General features: G+C 38.4%; 1 protein-coding gene across 5 annotated transcripts in view; it reads right to left on the bottom strand.

Moving 5' to 3' along the window:
- Positions 1–11,275: 11,275 nt before the first annotated feature.
- The window catches only part of ptpn3 (protein tyrosine phosphatase non-receptor type 3), a 73,092-nt gene continuing 66,907 nt past the window's right edge, over positions 11,276–17,460 (bottom strand). For 3 of the 5 annotated variants that reach the window (XM_062062856.1, XM_062062858.1, XM_062062857.1), the window contains one exon: positions 11,277–11,932. In XM_062062856.1, coding sequence (XP_061918840.1) covers positions 11,789–11,932 — 144 coding nt within the window. In that variant the 3' untranslated portion in view covers positions 11,277–11,788. Of the gene's footprint in view, positions 11,933–17,460 lie in introns of all 5 variants that reach the window. The other 2 variants (XM_062062859.1, XM_062062860.1) reach the window with 1 other exon arrangement.

The following is a 17,460-nucleotide window of genomic DNA, read 5'->3' as shown; positions in this document are numbered from 1 at the left end:
ATTAACGAACCTTGGATGACAAATGGGATACAAAATGCTTGAAAAGAGAAAAAATCATTTGTATAAAACATTTTTTGAATTAAGGACAAAAGACTCAGAAGAGACGTACAAACAAATATAAAACCAAATGGATTTTTTTGACAAAACATAGAAAATAATTGCCATGTATTTGGACCCCAAAGCGGAGACTAAAAAAAACCTCAAAGTCCAAATGATTAACAAAAAGGGACGTGAAAAACAAGATACAAAAAAGGGAGCTAAGCCACTGAACAAAAACTGGTATAAGGTCAAAAGGGCAAAATAAAAAACTCACTTGACAAGTCAGGCAAACAAATCTACACAGGCTAAGGAACCAGAGCAGGCAAAGAAAACAGCAACTTGAACAGGTATGGCAGAAATATGGCAGTGAAACAACCAACAACCCAACAAACATCAGGCTTATTATTATTATTATTTCACTATGTAAAAGCGCTTTGAGTCACGAGAGAAAAGCGCTATATAAATATAATTCACTTCACTTCACTTATGAAGGTAAGAGTAGTGTCAAAATACTGTAGGAACAATAGAAACAGAACAGGAAGTGCAAACAAAATAAAAGCTCAAAACAAGATGTGAAGCCAAAAACTAAACAAAGAATGGCCTCACCAATAGGTCGTGACAACTATAATCAATTGCTAGACAAAAAAACATAAAAGGTACATGGGGAATAATTAGCAAGGTTCCAAAAAAAAAGAAGCTCAACTTAAAATTCCAAATCATTTCAAGAAAGATAATAAAGATGTTTACGACAAAGATGATGTAGTAGATGATTTTAATAGTTTTTGTAAACATCGGCCCTACTTTGGCTAAACAAATACCCAAAATTAAAGTTGATAATAAAATTAAAGAAACTATAATATAGACAAGATTGAAATATTAGAAACTGTGAAGCAGTGTCCAAAAAAGACCTCAAACGATTATGGAGACATGAATATGACATTTATAAAGAGCATCATAGATTTAGTTATTGAACCATTGCTCATTTGTAATTTATCATGCGTGAAAGGGATAGTTCCAGATCATAGGAAATTGGTTAAAGTAAGACTATTTTACTAAGGAGGAAACAAACACGAGTACTCGAACTACAGAACAATATCACTGCTGCCACAGTCCTCAAAGATCTTAGATACATTGTTAGCTGTTAGGTTAAATGTCAGAAAAATTGTATTTAAATTATCAAAAAACTTTCCATTGTGAGTTTCCATTGAACAGACAAGAAGCTGTCTTTGTGGCACCAAGGCAAACGCTCGGAAAATTCCGCTGTGTACGATGGAATCAGACGGGAGGAGTCATCCATTGTCCTCCAAAACCTGCCAAAGCTGAATCCACGACAAGCCCAAGGGATCTTCTTCTTTTGTCTTCTAATGTGACCGAAAACAAGGACTGTTTACATACTACCCATTCCTGTTGAGACAGGTGTTGTTGCGTAAACATTGAACATCTAAATAAAACAGAGGACGAAAACCTTCTTCGTCAGAGCGTGGTGCAGGACTGTACAGAAAGTACAGTGGCCATGTCTCTCCTCAATATTGAGTCCAAATTTAATTCTGTCTCTGTTTGATTCCTTGTCTTTTGTCTTGTTTAATAGATGTCATCGGTGTTTGAACCTAACATCTAATTGGTCCTTCGAGCCGGATCCAATACGTTTTGACGATTCCAGCTGGAGTGAGTGAAACCAGAAGAATGGCCACCAACTCCTGATTGAGGAAGCTGTTTTCTTCATTTTGGCTGGAATTTGAAAAGCTGACGGAGTCCGAGGACAAGAGGAAGGAACGCAGAGAGCAGGGAGTACGTTTCAATTGAGAGAGAAAGGAACGTCTAGGGTGTCGGAGTCCCACAATACAATTTGAAATATCCGTGAACTATTACAAACCCTGTAAATCCTAGGCAGAGGGGTTAGTGCGTCTGCCTCACAATACGAAGGTCCTGAGTAGTCGTGAGTTCAATCCCGGGCTCGGGATCTTTCTGTGTGGAGTTTGCATGTTCTCCCCGTGACTGCGTGGGTTCCCTCCGGGTACTCCGGCTTCCTCCCACCTCCAAAGACATGCACCTGGGGATAGGTTGATTGGCAACACTAAATTGGCTTTTGTGTGTGAATGTGAGTGTGAATGTTGTCTGTCTATCTGTGTTGGCCCTGCGATGAGGTGGCGACTTGTCCAGGGTGTACCCCGCCTTCCGCCCGATTGTAGCTGAGATAGAAAATGGATGGATGGATGGATGGAATAAACTAATGCGAAACAGAGATAATGGGGGGTATTGAAATGAGAGATGAAGAAAAGGTAGACTGAAGATATGCATGTATGTTTGGATATATAAAGAAGCGCTTTTATATATACAAATATATATGTGTATAATTAAATAATGGAACAAATAAAAACCTAGATTAATAACTATAATAAGAGTTGATATGTATAGCAGGATAAAGTGGGTTACATGTTCATTAACTGAGGAAAGAGGAGAAGAAAAAAGGAAAAAAATAAAAAATAAAAAGAAAAGCTCAAGTGTTGCTGACCTTTGCCCTTAAGAGTGCAGTCACGCACCCACACACCACCTTGTGTGTGTGTGTGCGTGTGTGTGTGTGTGTGTGTGTGTGTGTGTGTGTGTGTGTGTGTGTGTGTGTGTGTGTGCGTGGTGAATTGGGGGAGGTGTGAAAATGAATTTATTACATGTGAGTTTAAAGTAAAAAGTAGGTTTAACTTTGAAGTGTAGTATAACATTCTTAGGTTGGATTATGTTTCAGACATTTGTAGTATACCATACATCTGAGTGTTGAGCTAAGATAAAATGATGACATAACATAGAATAAATAAGGAGGTATGGCAATCAGGAAAACTATCAGCTAGCGATAGACAACTGTTTGCTTTGAATATTGGTGAATAATAATTGCAAATAAGAAATATAAACAATGGGAAGAATGTAAATTCAGAGTGTAAAAGTATAGATTAAGTGGCGTATAGACAGTTAAGTGAGTTTAAAACGTTACTTAAAAAATACATAAAGTAAGATGTATAACATTTGAATTAGGAGAAAAATAACATTAGCGTTATTACATAATCTACATAGTGAAAGACACAAAATAAGCAAAATAAAAGTCCAATTATGCAAAAGAGAAGTAAAGGATCTAGGACGTTCTCTAAACAGAGATGGACGCACTATTGTGGAAAATAGAAAAACAAAGTACGACAAGTACAAAAACCACAAACAAAGAAGCAATTTAGGTAATTTTTAGGATAACGAATCATTGTAGAAGTTGTATACCAAATTATGATGAAATAGTAACTCCTTTAAGTAAATTAATGAACAAATGTAATCATCTGTAGAGTGGAATTCAGAAGCTAAAGCAGCATTCTGTGAAATAAAAATAGAACAGAATGTGCGATTGTTACAGTAACGAAAGTTTTGAATGCTATCAAATGACCATCAAATTGCTGAATGCAAGCGGCAAAACTAGAAGCATTAATAGAAGCATGTAAAGTAATGAAAGATCAAAAGGTCACAATATATATAAATATAGCCAAAATATAGGAATGATAAAGTTTAATTTGTATCAAAAAGAGAGAGAAAAAGAAAGAATAGAAGCAGTACAGCTACCAGCTAAAATAGCAATATGCAAATGTGCAGCACACACCAAAGGAACAGACACAGTATCAATAGGAAAAGCGTTTGCTGACAAAACAGCAAAAACAAGCATTGTCCTGAGGTTCCATGCACATCTAAACAAAGGCAAAATAATGCATATTGGATGATAAACAGTTTGAAAAATGCATGTAAAAAGAAAAATAGACTTTATAAGGAGTTTATCAAATCGAGAACAGAGAATGCTGAAAAACGTTATAATAATAATAATAATAATGGATTAGATTTATATAGCGCTTTTCTAGACACTCAAAGCGCTTCACAGAGAAGTGAGAACCCATCATTCATTTTTACAACTCATTCATTCATCATTCATTCTCCGGTGTGAGCGGCACCGGGGGCAAGGGTGAAGTGTCCTGCCCAAGGACACAACGGCAGCGATTTTTGGATGGTAAGAGGCGGGGAGCGAACCTGCAACCCTCAGGTTTCTGGCAAGGCCGCTCTACCCACTACGCCATAAGAACTACAAAAACAAGTTGACCAATATATTGAGACAAGCAAAAAGGGAATATTACAGAAGAAGGTTGTATAAAAATAAAAAATAACATAAAGGCTACATAGAATATTTTGAATAAAGCAATAGGGAATAGGACAAGGCAAACAGAATTACCTAGATATTTAAAGATAATATGTTAATTGAAAACAAAGATGAAATTGTCAATGAATTAAATCAATTCTTTGTAAATGTAGGACCTAGCTTAGCAAACGAAATACCAAGAGCTAATGATCAATCAGGGGATGTCTGGAAAAGGGAAAATAGGGTTATGCAGTCAATGTTTCTTAGTGAGATTACTTGAAAATCTTAGCTGATAATATTGAAGAGGAAATGGTTAAACAAAAATTATGGTTTGATGTAAATAAATTATCTTTAAACTTGGAAAAGACTCAATTTATAGTATTCAGTAATAAAAGAAAGATAGAAGTTAGTTTATCCATAAACAATGTGAAAATTGAGAAGTTGTCTGAAATCAGATTTCTTGGGGTCAGTTTAGATGAAAAGTTGACATGGAAAGCTCATATATTGCATGTGAAAAATAAGGTATCTAAAAGCTTATTTATTTTGAACAAGGTTAAATAATACAATGAGAATGTAATATTGCTCAATTATTCTATCTTATTTCAATTATTGTGCAGAAATATGGGGAAATACATATCACAGCAACATAATGCCTTTATTTCTTTCGCAGAAAAGAGCAATTCGTATAATTTGTACAGTAGGATATAGAGACCACACAAATGCACTCTTCATTGGGTCAGGATTATTAAAACTAAAAGACATGGTAGAATTGCATACTCTATAAGTGATGTTCAAAGCTAGAAATAAAGTTCTTCCGAAGGACTTACAAAAGTTACTTGTGTTTCACGTCTGAAGATGAGAACCACAGAAGGCCGTATGATTTTAAACATCCAAGAGTGCCAATAAATTAGAAGCAATTGTGCTTGTCTGTTGCTGGTGTGAAAGTATGGAATTCTCTAAAGAAAGACTTAAAAAGCTGCAAGAATATTTTTGAATTTAGGGAGAGTTGCACAGAGAGACAACTGTAATTATATCAAACTGATTTTGATTGGACGTGTCATTTTGAAAATGCTTAAACAAAAATTAAAAGTATTTTGGAGTTAGGGTGTTGGTTGAGGTAACAGTGATAAAGTCATCTAAAATAATTTCTGTTAAAAAAGTCAGATAAATATAAGAATAGTATTCTTCCATCTATTCCTTTCTGATCATGGAAATGTATAAAAAAAGAAAACAATGAAAGTGTCAATTGTATATGGCTTGTATACATGCATTTTCATGAAAGGAATAAAAAGAAATGATGAGGATGATGATGACCAAAGAAGACATCTATGTATGTCCAGACAATAAACCAATCTTACAAAGAAAAATCGGTATAAGTGAGCAGCAATATTGAGCCAAGGTTGAACTCATGGCTCAACAGGAGGGATATGAATATTGTCATACAGAAGTACTACACTTCCTATAGTTTAATTCGTATAAAAAAAAAAATTGTATACGACATCTTGGCATACAATTTAATTAAACTAAATAAGTGTGAAGGAGAACATTATTGTCTGGTCATAGTAGATGCATTTTCAAAAAGGGTAGAAATATTTCCTAAAGGAAAAGCAGATGCACTAACAGTAGCAAAAGCATTATGCAAAGAGATAATATCAAGATATGATATAACTAAATCTATACAGTGACAATGGACCTTATTTTGTGAATCAATTGATCAAGAATATAGAATCATTATTCCACATTGATATAAAAAAAAATCACTGTGCTTATCATCCACAAAGCGCAGGATTAGTGAAAAGGACAAACGGGAATAAAATAAAAACAGATTAAAGAAATGTATGGAAAAAACAAAACGTCCATGAACAATGTATAGATTTAGTAAAAATGTACAGTACATGAACATTACAAGTACAACAAGACTCAGACCATTTGAAATAATATTTGAAAGACCTTATCAGCTACCAAAATTTGAAAAATAAATGAAAAGGAAACATTTTTCATTTTCTCCTGCGGGGAGGCGTGCTTTCCCCCACCCACAGAAAGCACGCCTCTTCTTTTCCACCGGAGCGCTCCAATAAAACACACTCAGATCTTCAGTTTCTAGCCGATACTACATACAAATAACGTAAAATAACGCAGTAACGGTAACTGAGTTACTGTATATAAAAAAATAATGCGTTAGATTACTAGTTACCGCCGAAACTAACGGTGTTACAGTAACGCGTTACTTAGTAACGTGTTAGTCCCTACACTGCTCATCACCACCCGTGCTCACCTGCGTTCCAGCGATCGACGGCACGACGGAGGACTTCACCACGATCAACGGTGCGGTCGGCGGCCCGGAGACAGAGGAAGTCAACCCAGACACCGGTGAGGACACCGGTGAGGACAGCGGAGCGGCGGCGGACGGCGTTGTGTTGCTGTAGCCAGCCACTAATACACCGATCCCACCTACAGCTTTCTTCTTTGCTGTCTCCATTGTTCATTAAACAAATTGCAAAAGATTCACCAACACAGATCCAGGTCCAGAATACTGCGGAATTTTGCGATGAAAACCGACGACTTAAGCTGGCCACCGTGCTGTTCCAAAATGTCTGCTACAATCCGTGACGTCACGAGCAAACGTCATCATACCGAGACGTTTTCAGTCGGATATTTCCCGGGAAATTTAAAATTGCACTTTATAAGTTAACCCGGCCGTAATGTCATGTGTTGCAATGTTAAGATTTCATCATTGATATATAAACTATCAGACTGCGTGGTCGGTAGTAGTGGGTTTCAGTAGGCCTTTAAGGAAGCAGCAGATTCCTAAAATATGTGTTATCTACCAAACCATTTGTGTCTCTGTTGTGTACGGGGAGAAGTTTGTTGTTCTGCTATTTGGAATTAAAGTTACACAGGAACTATCCAGAACTTTCCACAATGGCATCAAATACTACTTTATTGTTGTCAAACTGAATATGAAATATTGCTGTAGGCCTGGTTGTGTTTAGTGTAAACACAAAATCCACACAACTGCATTTTATGTTATATGACGCAACATCATGGCCTCTTCCTAACACTTTGTCAAAGCAGCCTGATGTGGTTCATTAATATTCATAGTTGATCCAATGCCAACATCCAAGGAACTCAACCGAAGGTCACGAAAGTGCAATATCCTCCCTTCAGTGTGCACGGTCATCCTACACGGGAAGTAGAAACATTGCACCGATTGTACAGTAGATCACCACAATGTACCTAACATACATGCAGTGGAACCCGCTTATGTCAACACCTCTCAGACTGGCTGAGTGGTGTCAACATAAGCTTGCTCAACAGAAAGTCTCGGTGTGCACGTTTTAATGCTTTATTCACGTTGCTTAGCAGTAACGATGAACAATCCCATGTTTCAGACGTGACCCCAGGTATTTTGCACAAGGAGTGTAAGTTGTATTCGTTATCAGATTTTCCGGCATACATACGTACTGATTTCCCACAGGGTAGATACAGTATTATGTGAGGGACAGAAAGTACAATATACCAAATACCAGTGGCGTGCGGTGAGGTTAATGTCTGGTGAGGCACGACTGCATCATCACAGTCAAATTTAAAAACATATGAACCTGCAGTGCAGGTGTACCTAATGTTGTGTCCCTGCAGTCGTTCGCGGCTCCTGCAGCGCGAGCATTGTTGTTTTTGCACTTTTTGGCTTCTTGTTAAGTGACTTTTTTTGGGTGGATTCGGTCTTGCACGTGGAGGGTTTGGGTGTGGGCTTTGGTTGGTGTGGCCGCGGCGCTCCCGTCGGGCAGTGCATTCTGCGGCGGAGGTGCTTGGCACCAGGAGGCGGGGTTATGATACGAGCCTCACACAGTGTGTCTCCGCAGCAGATTTATGATCGCTCAGCACTAAAAATAAGTTACACACATACAGTTGTTGACAAAATACACTGTACATTATATACCTCAGCTAACTAAACTATGGAAATGTATAATATAATTCATATAGCAATACAGTCTCACTGCACAGCAGGCCAGCAGTTAGCCGAGTCGCAATCCATGGTGAGGCACAAGTGCCTCAACTGGCTGCTGATCACCGCACCGTCTCTTCTCAGTATTTGAACGGCAAATGTGAAAATAAAAATAAAAATAATCTAAAACTGGTAAAGTTAAATGGAAAATAACTTTAGTATAATCACTGGATACATATAACAATTTCATTATTTTTTTTCCCTTTTTTTTTCTTTTAATGATGGCAGGTGAGGCCGTGCCTCCCCTGCCTCTAGTGATGGCACGCCACTGCCAAATACCTTGCTGCCCAGTCTTTGGCCAGCAGGAGTCACGGCCAGCAATCGTGCCAAGAAGGAACCACAGCTTGAAATCCTTCTCCCGTGGTTTAATGTCCAGTTTTAGAACATTTGGCCTTGTCTGTGAATTATGTGCATTAGTTTTTTCTAGTGGTTAATATTGTAAACATAAATAAATACAAATTATTAGTTGCTGTAGTATAATCATTTGCTGTATGTTTTATTTTGAAGCTTACTTTGCACCAAACAGGAAGTCACTGTGTGCACATTTTATTGCGCTTATGCTACTGTGTTTTTACGCTATGGCAATAATGGTTAAGTTAAGTTGTCAGGCCTGCTACTGACAGTTTAGTCATAGTCGTATTTCTAGTTTCTACTTGTGTTTAGAATCACTTCCCCTCCTGGTGCTCTTGTTTTGTCAGTGTTTCCTGTTTGGTCTCTGTGTTTTGAAGCAGCTTTACTTTCTGTTCCATGTCCTGCCAGCAAACCTGATTCTTATTAATTAGTTCTATTTACATCCACCTGGGCCCCTCCTTCAGGGCTGGATCATTTTACTTTGTAGACTGTAAATTGTTTCTTCCCTGCTTTCTCTGACAATTAAATTAGTTTTACCAGCATTTACGCCTGCTATTCTCTGCATCCTTGGGGTCACGCTGCAAGCAACGCTCACCAAACCGTGCCAGAAATGATCCAGCCAGTGAGAGATCCCGCAGAGATTTGTATGGCACAGCGGCTTGACAAGGTTTTGGCCCTGATGGCCACATTGAAGCGTTCTCTAGCTTTTCCTGAAGCTCTCGCCCACCCATCCCTGTCGTCTGGGATCCGTCCGTTGAGGGGGGTGGAGAGGCTATGAGTAGCTGTGCAGCTGGGGTGGCACAGCAAGCCTTCCTGCTTCGGTAAGGTCATACACGATCCTACCATGTCTTCCTGCTGGGCTGACCTCAATGACTGCACAACCAGTACTCCCTTCTGCTCCCTTGTGAGTTAATTCACAATGTGGACACTGTTCCATCCTGTCCTGGAGATGCCGACATTATCTACAGTGTGTCTGCAGACACCGCCGTCCTCTCCAGTGGGTCTGCAGACACAGCCATCCTTGTCACCAGTGAGTCTGCAAACGCCACCTGTACAGACGACTGATGCTCCAGCGCTGCAAACGCCAACAATCCAGACGACTGATGCTCCAGTTCTGCCGCAGCCGGCAGCCTCGTCTCCAGCGGATCTGCCGCTGCCACCAGCCTCGTCTCAAGCAGATCTTCCGCCGCCGCCACCCGCAACTCCAGCGGGTCTGCCACCGCCACCCGCAAATCCAGCGGGTCTGCAGTCGCCGCCACCTGCAACTCCAGCGGGTCTGCTGCAGAAGCGCACGTCTGGCGCTCGCTGTCCTCGCCTGCCCCAGAAGCCCACTTTCTGACGCTCATCTTCTACTACAAAAGCGCATGTCTGGCATTTGTCTTCCTCCTCCTCGTCGGACGCAACAGAGGCCATTCCATGGACATCCTCTGCGCCAACAGCAGCAGCACCTGAGCCAGCTGCAGTAGTGTTCCACCCACCGCCCTTTGAGGCGGGGGCGCAGTTTGGCGACTCTCCACCATTCTTCCCTCCACTCTCCCTCGGTTTTGGACATTCTGTTGAACTTACAACGTTTGGCATCCGTTATAGGAAAGGGGGCTACTGTCAGGCCTGTTACTGACAGTTTAGCCATGTTTGTGTTTTCCTGTGTTTGGTGTTTTAATTCCTGTGCAGCGCGCTTATTTCTAGTTTGTATGTGTTTAGAATCACTGCTCGTCCTAGTGCTCTTGGATTGTCAGTATTTCCTGTTTGGTCGCTGTGTTTTTGGAGCACATTTACTTTCTGTTTCATGTCCTGCCACCACACCTGGTTCTCATTAATTAGTTCTATTTAGCTCCACCTGGGTCCCTCCTTCAGGGCTGGATCATTTTAGTTTGTAGACGGTTGCTTTGTGTGCTGTATTAATTGTTCCCTGCATCCTGTGACAGTTACATTAGTTTTACCTGCATTCCGCCTGCTATTCTCTGCATCCTTGCGGTCATGCTGCAAGCAACGCTCACCAAACCGTGACATAAGTAAACAATGCAACACATGCCAACATAAACAATAGAAGTGGGTATTTTTGGGCACCTCACGATTTGATATTGATTCTTGGGGTGACGATTTAAATCTATTCAACCTGATTCTCGTAACATATTTGGTATATACAGTAAATTATAATAAAAAACATTTCAAAACATTACAAAGCTCCTCTTGGCTTCTGGCGTACGAATTAGATGCGCAGTGTTGCCTAAAAAACTCATTTTTAGAAATGTATTTAAAAAAATTTGACACAAATTACAGAATGTTAATCAATCTGATAAAAAAACAGAGGTCAACCTCAACTCTAAACCCATCCCAGCTTTACAATACTCAGATAAAAAATTGACAAAGAATTGAAAAGTCATAGAAAAATCAAAGCAACAATATCAATATTAAGAATAATTATTTAACAATTTTAATCCAGAAGTTGATTCTTAAAAAATAAATATAATTTGCAAAAAAAATATTTTATTTATTTATTAAAACCGATTCACGAAAATTATGAATACATTTGGAGTCTGAATAAATTAAAATAGCAATTTGGATGCGAAGCAAATTTTTTTGAGCACTCCTGAAGAACAAACCCTTTTTTATAGAAATAAGCCCTTTGGGTCTTAAAGGCTCGACCACTTTTGCCTGCATAACATTTTTATGGCAGCAAAAGCAGTCAACCATGTGTGTCGACATCGACTTAAGCAGGTACTTTTTAGTCCTACAAAGAACACGGTGGACTGAGACTTGATGTCAGTATAATGATTAGTATAGAAGAGGGTTCCTTCTAATGTAACATTAATACAAGAGTAGAGGAAGGTGTACAAATTAGTGTTGATTTTATTATGAGAATAATTTAAATGAAAAGTGGCTGCTGCGCCACAGTATCCCACACAGTATCTTCTGTAGTTCTACCAAAACACACATTTAACCTACATTTTATATTAGAACAATCCCCTCTTCTGTCTGTTGCGTTACACACTTTTAACATGTTCATTTCTGAGCTTAGAAGCTTCCATCTTGTTTTTTTGTCATCTCCTGTACTTTTCAAGCTTGTTACAGAATCTAATAAGGCAGACCAGTGTAAAGATTCAAAATGTCCTATTTGATCTTGGCTACATAGCTCACATCCAGCTGTGCTTTGGACGCTACATCATTCTCATCCAGACTGTGCTAGGGGCCCCGCAGGCACGACAGAGGTTAATCTCTTGTGGTGCTTGTCAGCCCCCTCAGTGGGAGTCGCTTGAGTGGAAGTTATGAGGCTCAATTTCCTCCGGCGCTGTTTTCGGATTTTGGGTCGACGAGGTCGTAGATGCCCCTCGCTTTTCTTTGTAGACTCGCAAGATGGCCTCGCAAACAAACTGGTACTGGCACTGGAACAGAGCAAAAGGAGACATTAAGACACAGGAGACTCAGCAGCAACATGTTTAAACACTCTCCATTGTTGTCGTCAAAAACTTTTAATGCGTTTTGCTTGAATGAGCTGACAGCTAGTTTCTCTTTAGTGCAGTGACTCTCAAACTGTGGTACGTGTACCACTTGTCAGAGCCGTGTATAGAGACAGTTTCAAAGTTGGCCTCAAAATGGTGCCCTGTAGTCACGTGAGGAGCTTTTGACCAATCAGAGAGAGTATGGTCAGAAGATATCCTAAATGATTGTTCAAAAGCCCCTCGCGTGACTACAGGGCATCATTTTGAGGCCAACTTTGAAACGGAGTTGGCCATACACTGCACCACTAGTGACAACACAATTATCAGTTCAAACCGATTCTCGCAATGTATTATTTGGGATAATAATTATGACATTTTTTCAAAACAGGTTAAAGGTTAGAAAAGGTCCTCTTGAATGCATGAAGATGGCCTAAAAACCTCTTTTTAAGAATAGATTATCTTTGTTTTTTTATTTTGTATTTATTTGTAATTTTAAAAAATCGATTTTTGAAAATTATGATGAATAAAAATCCCGATTTGCATGTGAATCGACTTTTTTGTTGTACGGTATACCGGTATTAGTATAGTACCGCGATACTAATGAATCATATTCGGTACTATACCGCCTCTAAAAAGTACCGGTCCCCAAGTCACGAAGTACTTACAAGCAGACACGGTGTGTAGACAGAAAAGGGAGAACGGACACATTTTGGTCTAAAAACTAACGATAAAGGTGAAACTATAACACTGACACGCCCTCAGGAAGAGGTGCTAAGACATGGCTAGCTAGCTAGCAGCTAAAGTCCTACTGCAGTCGGCAGTGTTTTAGCTACTTCTAAATCACTAATCCTCGCCTGCATGGCGACAAATAAAGTCAGTTTCTTACAAGTATCATCCCTGCAGGACGAGGAATAGCTAAACCTGCTTCACTACACCTAACATCCACTGTAATGATACCAAGTACAAGAGCGTATCTAGTCAATACTACTATGATTACTTCAAACATTTTTAGCATCACAAAATCTTATTTTGTTTTTTTAAAGTTTATATTAGGTTTATAAACTTAGGAAATATGTCCTTGGATACATGAGGACTTTAAATATGACTAATGTATGATCCTGTAACTACTTGGTATCGGATTGATACCCAAATTTGTGGTATCATCCAAAACTAATGTAAAGTATCAAACAACAGAAGAAAAAGTGATTATTACATTTTAACAGAAGTGTAGATAGAACATGTTAAAACAGAAAGTAACTAGATATTAACAGTAAATGAACAAGTAGATTATAAATTATTTCTCTACCGCTTGTCCTTAATAATTTTGACAAAATAATAGAATGGAAAATGACACAATATGTTACTGCATATGTCAGCAGCTAAATTAGGAGCCTTTGTTTGCTTACTTACTACTAAAAGACAAGTTGTCTTGTATGTTCACTATTTTATTTAAGGACAAACTTGCAATAAGAAACAGATGTTTAATGCACCGTAAGATTTTTTGTTAAAATAAAGCCAATAATGCTATTTTTTTTGGTCCCAATTATTTATAAAAAAGTATCAAAAAGTACCGAAAAGTATTGAAATACATTTTGGTACTGGTACCAAAACACTAACCCCTACTGTATACACACCCACTACTTCACAACAACAAAACAGGCTTCACTATACATATTAAAGTTTTCTTTCTACATTTAAAATAACATGTAATGGTCCACATTTTGCAAAGATTGTGTTTAACAGACCATCTTAAAGCTGCTTTCTGACCGTCTCTTCAGGATGCGACGGTTTGTGGGCGGTCCTATATATGTACCGAAGCCCTCCACCACGTTAACCCTCCTTTGACTGCGTCTTCTCCCTGTCAGCCATGTTGTAGATTTTAGAGCTTTTACATGGCGTCTACTGACAGATATAAGTTAGAACTATACTTTACTTTGTATTAGAAATGGCAACAGTGTACATGTACGAGCCAGAAGTGTTTTATAAATATCTCTGCCATGCCTACGTGGTTTGAATTGAACATTTTTGGGAGTTATGGGATTACGGGGATCCCAAACACACAAAAACAGGTGCCAACAGGTAAGAAAACTTGGTTTTGCATAATAGGTCGTCCTCTTTAAAATAAAGGGCTCTGCTTACTGTCGGTCAGTCAGCTCCAAATGTGAGAGTTACAAGTTTGATCTTTTAGTTTTTCTTCACTGAATATACTAACCTAGCATCATGATGCTGTCAAAATGTGAGTGAATTGTTAGCACTGTATTTCAATGCTTATCTCCTTAATGTTATGTTGTTTTATGTGATATATGGCCTCTATTACATTGACCAAGTGTAGTGTTATAGTGGTAGATGTTAAAAAAATAAAAAATAAAAAAGTTAAAAGCGTGCCCAATGTTGCTGAGACAGGCATGGACAAACACAGCTCATTAGCAATAAAGATACATACAGTACACACAAAATGGCGAGTTGACAGTAGGGCTTATTAAAAGTATTTTTAAAACGGTCTAAATTTCAGCACCAATGCTAGATGCTTTTGGACGTTACACTTCCAATACACTATATGAGATGTCTCTAAAACAATTGAAATAGACTATGATATGGGACATTTAAGCTGTGGAAAATTCAGACAAATCCAACACGACCGGAAGCCAGTCAATTATTAAAACATATAAAAAATGATTTGTGTTCAAATATTCATTCTTCATTATTGCTTAAAATGAACAAACACACACAGCGCTAGACATTTCTTGGTTGGATCATAAACCAATTGATTCAGTGACGGCAATAAAAAAGAAACTAGTCTCCTTATTAAAATAATTAGAATGCTTATCTAGAGATCATTTAATACTTGAATTGATGACTCGGCTAATTCAATGTCTTTATCCGCCTCATCCTGGGAGTCTCTTTCACTGTGGGTGTTTTCCACAACAATAGTGATGGAAAGTGTTTTTAGAAGCATTCATTTGCATAATATATATCAGCAAGGAGAAGCTCAAGGGAGCGGATCACCTTTCAAAAATAAGGGTGATAATGGTTGCAGCAGCACATTAAAAGCTGCTTTCTGGCAGGCATAGAAACTCTCATCTAAAGCCTCCCTTGCCTTGACAACCGTTTTGAATGTTTCAAATGAGCAGTTGAATAAAGTTTTCATGACGGCAACGGGTAAAAATTGCAATTTTGGCAGCACAACCTCAATTTATGATCCCCCTCTATTTGCAAACTTTTCGGTTTACAAACATTTAGATCGCGCCAAATATGTCTCTGTGTGTGAACCATATCTCTGTGTACCAACGCTTCATTTGTTCATTTTGTGTGCCGCTGGAAGCCTTAGGGCGTTGCCATTTTAATGACATCACTTCCTGTGCAGTAGAGTATACACGGCGCGTGGCTATTTCAGAGAGGCGCAGCTCCCTATGTACAAGTTTTCCAGCGTCAATAAATCGCCATATGCATGCTTCAGGAGCATTCACGCTTTTCGGCACTTTTAGCGGCTACACGCGTTTGTACCATAACGGAATGAAAAGAAGGAGTGAATTATCTTGTGTGTGTATCCCGTGTCTTTGATTCTCTGTGCAGCGACGCTGGGTCGCTAGCCTCACACAGTGCAACTAGTTAGCAGCTAACTTAGAAAAAATGGTCACCAAACCAAATGCCACCACACCGATGTGGGAATATTTCAGTTGAAACCTTTGGAACAAGATGAGACTATCAACACAGAGAAGACAGTTTGCCGAATGTGCACTACTAAAACAAACCTGCACCCCCACTTGAAACACAACAACCACTCGACAGTCCACACTCACATTTCACACTCACTTTGTGTTTGGTGAACAAGCCAGGTCAGTGTAAACAAAACAGTGCAAAATGGTGCACGCTCACAAAATGTGGTTGAATACATCTCCAAATACATGCTGCTATTTAATACTGTTACAAAACTAGCAAAAAGTGCTGTCATGTTGTCATGTCATGTCGGTGTTCCTCACTCGGAATGTGCCAAACTTAATTTTGTTTTGCATATGACCTTAATACATTTGTTTAAACTGTAGTGTTGATATTGTTACTTTGCAATTTTGTTTAAGAAGGTCATAACTTGATTGTCAATTAATGTACAACTCTACCTACCGGTACATGTTCAATATTGAAGTGCAACTTTGTTTGTAAATATTTTATTTAGCTGATGTATTTACTGTTATGGTTGTGTATATTTGACGCCCCTGACCCCATCAAGATATTTTATTGCTTTTGGTTGTCATTTTTATTCAAGTTCAATATTTTGCTAACGACAAAGTTTATTTTATTGTTATTTGTTTGTTTTATTCAATTTGGAGATTCAAACATTTTCATTCCAGTTACAATGTTAAAATACAGGAGGTATACAAGTTTATTGCATTTCAAAGGATATACATGTATTATTACTATTATGTATTATCATTACATCAATGGTTAATTTAGTCTCATAAAAATAATGGCAATAATATCGTTTATCGACAATAATTTGCAGGTCAATAGATCGTTGAGCAAAATGTGTTATTTACCCAGGCCAACCCCTATGTCATATTCTGTTTATGCGGTCCATTACTCAGGAGCCACTTCTCAGTGCTTCAGCGTGCGTTTCTTTTCTCGCCATTCACCAAGTTTTGCTTACTCAATGTGGGTTTAAAAAGCCAACAAACCAGCCTAGTAAGAAGAAGGGAATTGCTGTGGACTAAAGAGGAAAGAGGAAACCCCCGTAAAAGAAGACAGAGCATAAACAAACCGCACCTCTTCCCCGTCCTCTACTCTCTCTGCCTTGTATCTTGGGTAATAATTATTATTTTAAACTTTTTAAAAAACGTTATTGTAGCAAAATGTGTGTACGCGTGTTGACAGTTGACCTTGCCTTTGTTGTGTGGTTTTGATAATGAAGAGATTGTCGATTCATTACCCTTTTGTTTGATATATACATAAATATATATATGTATATATGCTTATACATATACACTACCGTTCAAAAGTTTGGGGTCACACTGAAATGTCCTTATTTTTTAAGGAAAAGCACTGTACTTTTTAATGAAGATAACTTTGAACTAGTCTTAACTTTAAAGAAATTCACTCTATACATTGCTAATGTGGTAAATGACTATTCTAGCTGCAAATGTCTTTTTTTTTGGTGCAATATCTACATAGGTGTATAGAGGCCCATTTCCAGCAACTATCACTCCAGTGTTCTAATGGTACAATGTGTTTGCTCATTGGCTCAGAAGGCTAATTGATAATTAGAAAACCCTTGTGCAATCATGTTCACACATCTGAAAACAGTTTAGCTCATTACAGAAGCTACAAAACTGACCTTCCTTTGAGCAGATTGAGTTTCTGGAGCATCACATTTGTGGGGTCAATTAAACGCTCAAAATGGCCAGAAAAAGAGAACTTTCATCTGAAACTCGACAGTCTATTCTTGTTCTTAGAAATGAAGGCTATTCCACAAAATTGTT

Source organism: Entelurus aequoreus, linkage group LG11 (genome assembly GCF_033978785.1).
Source record: "Entelurus aequoreus isolate RoL-2023_Sb linkage group LG11, RoL_Eaeq_v1.1, whole genome shotgun sequence".
Taxonomy (NCBI): domain Eukaryota; kingdom Metazoa; phylum Chordata; class Actinopteri; order Syngnathiformes; family Syngnathidae; genus Entelurus; species Entelurus aequoreus.
Note: the sequence above shows the minus strand (reverse complement) of the source record. Positions and strands in the feature narration are given on the sequence as shown.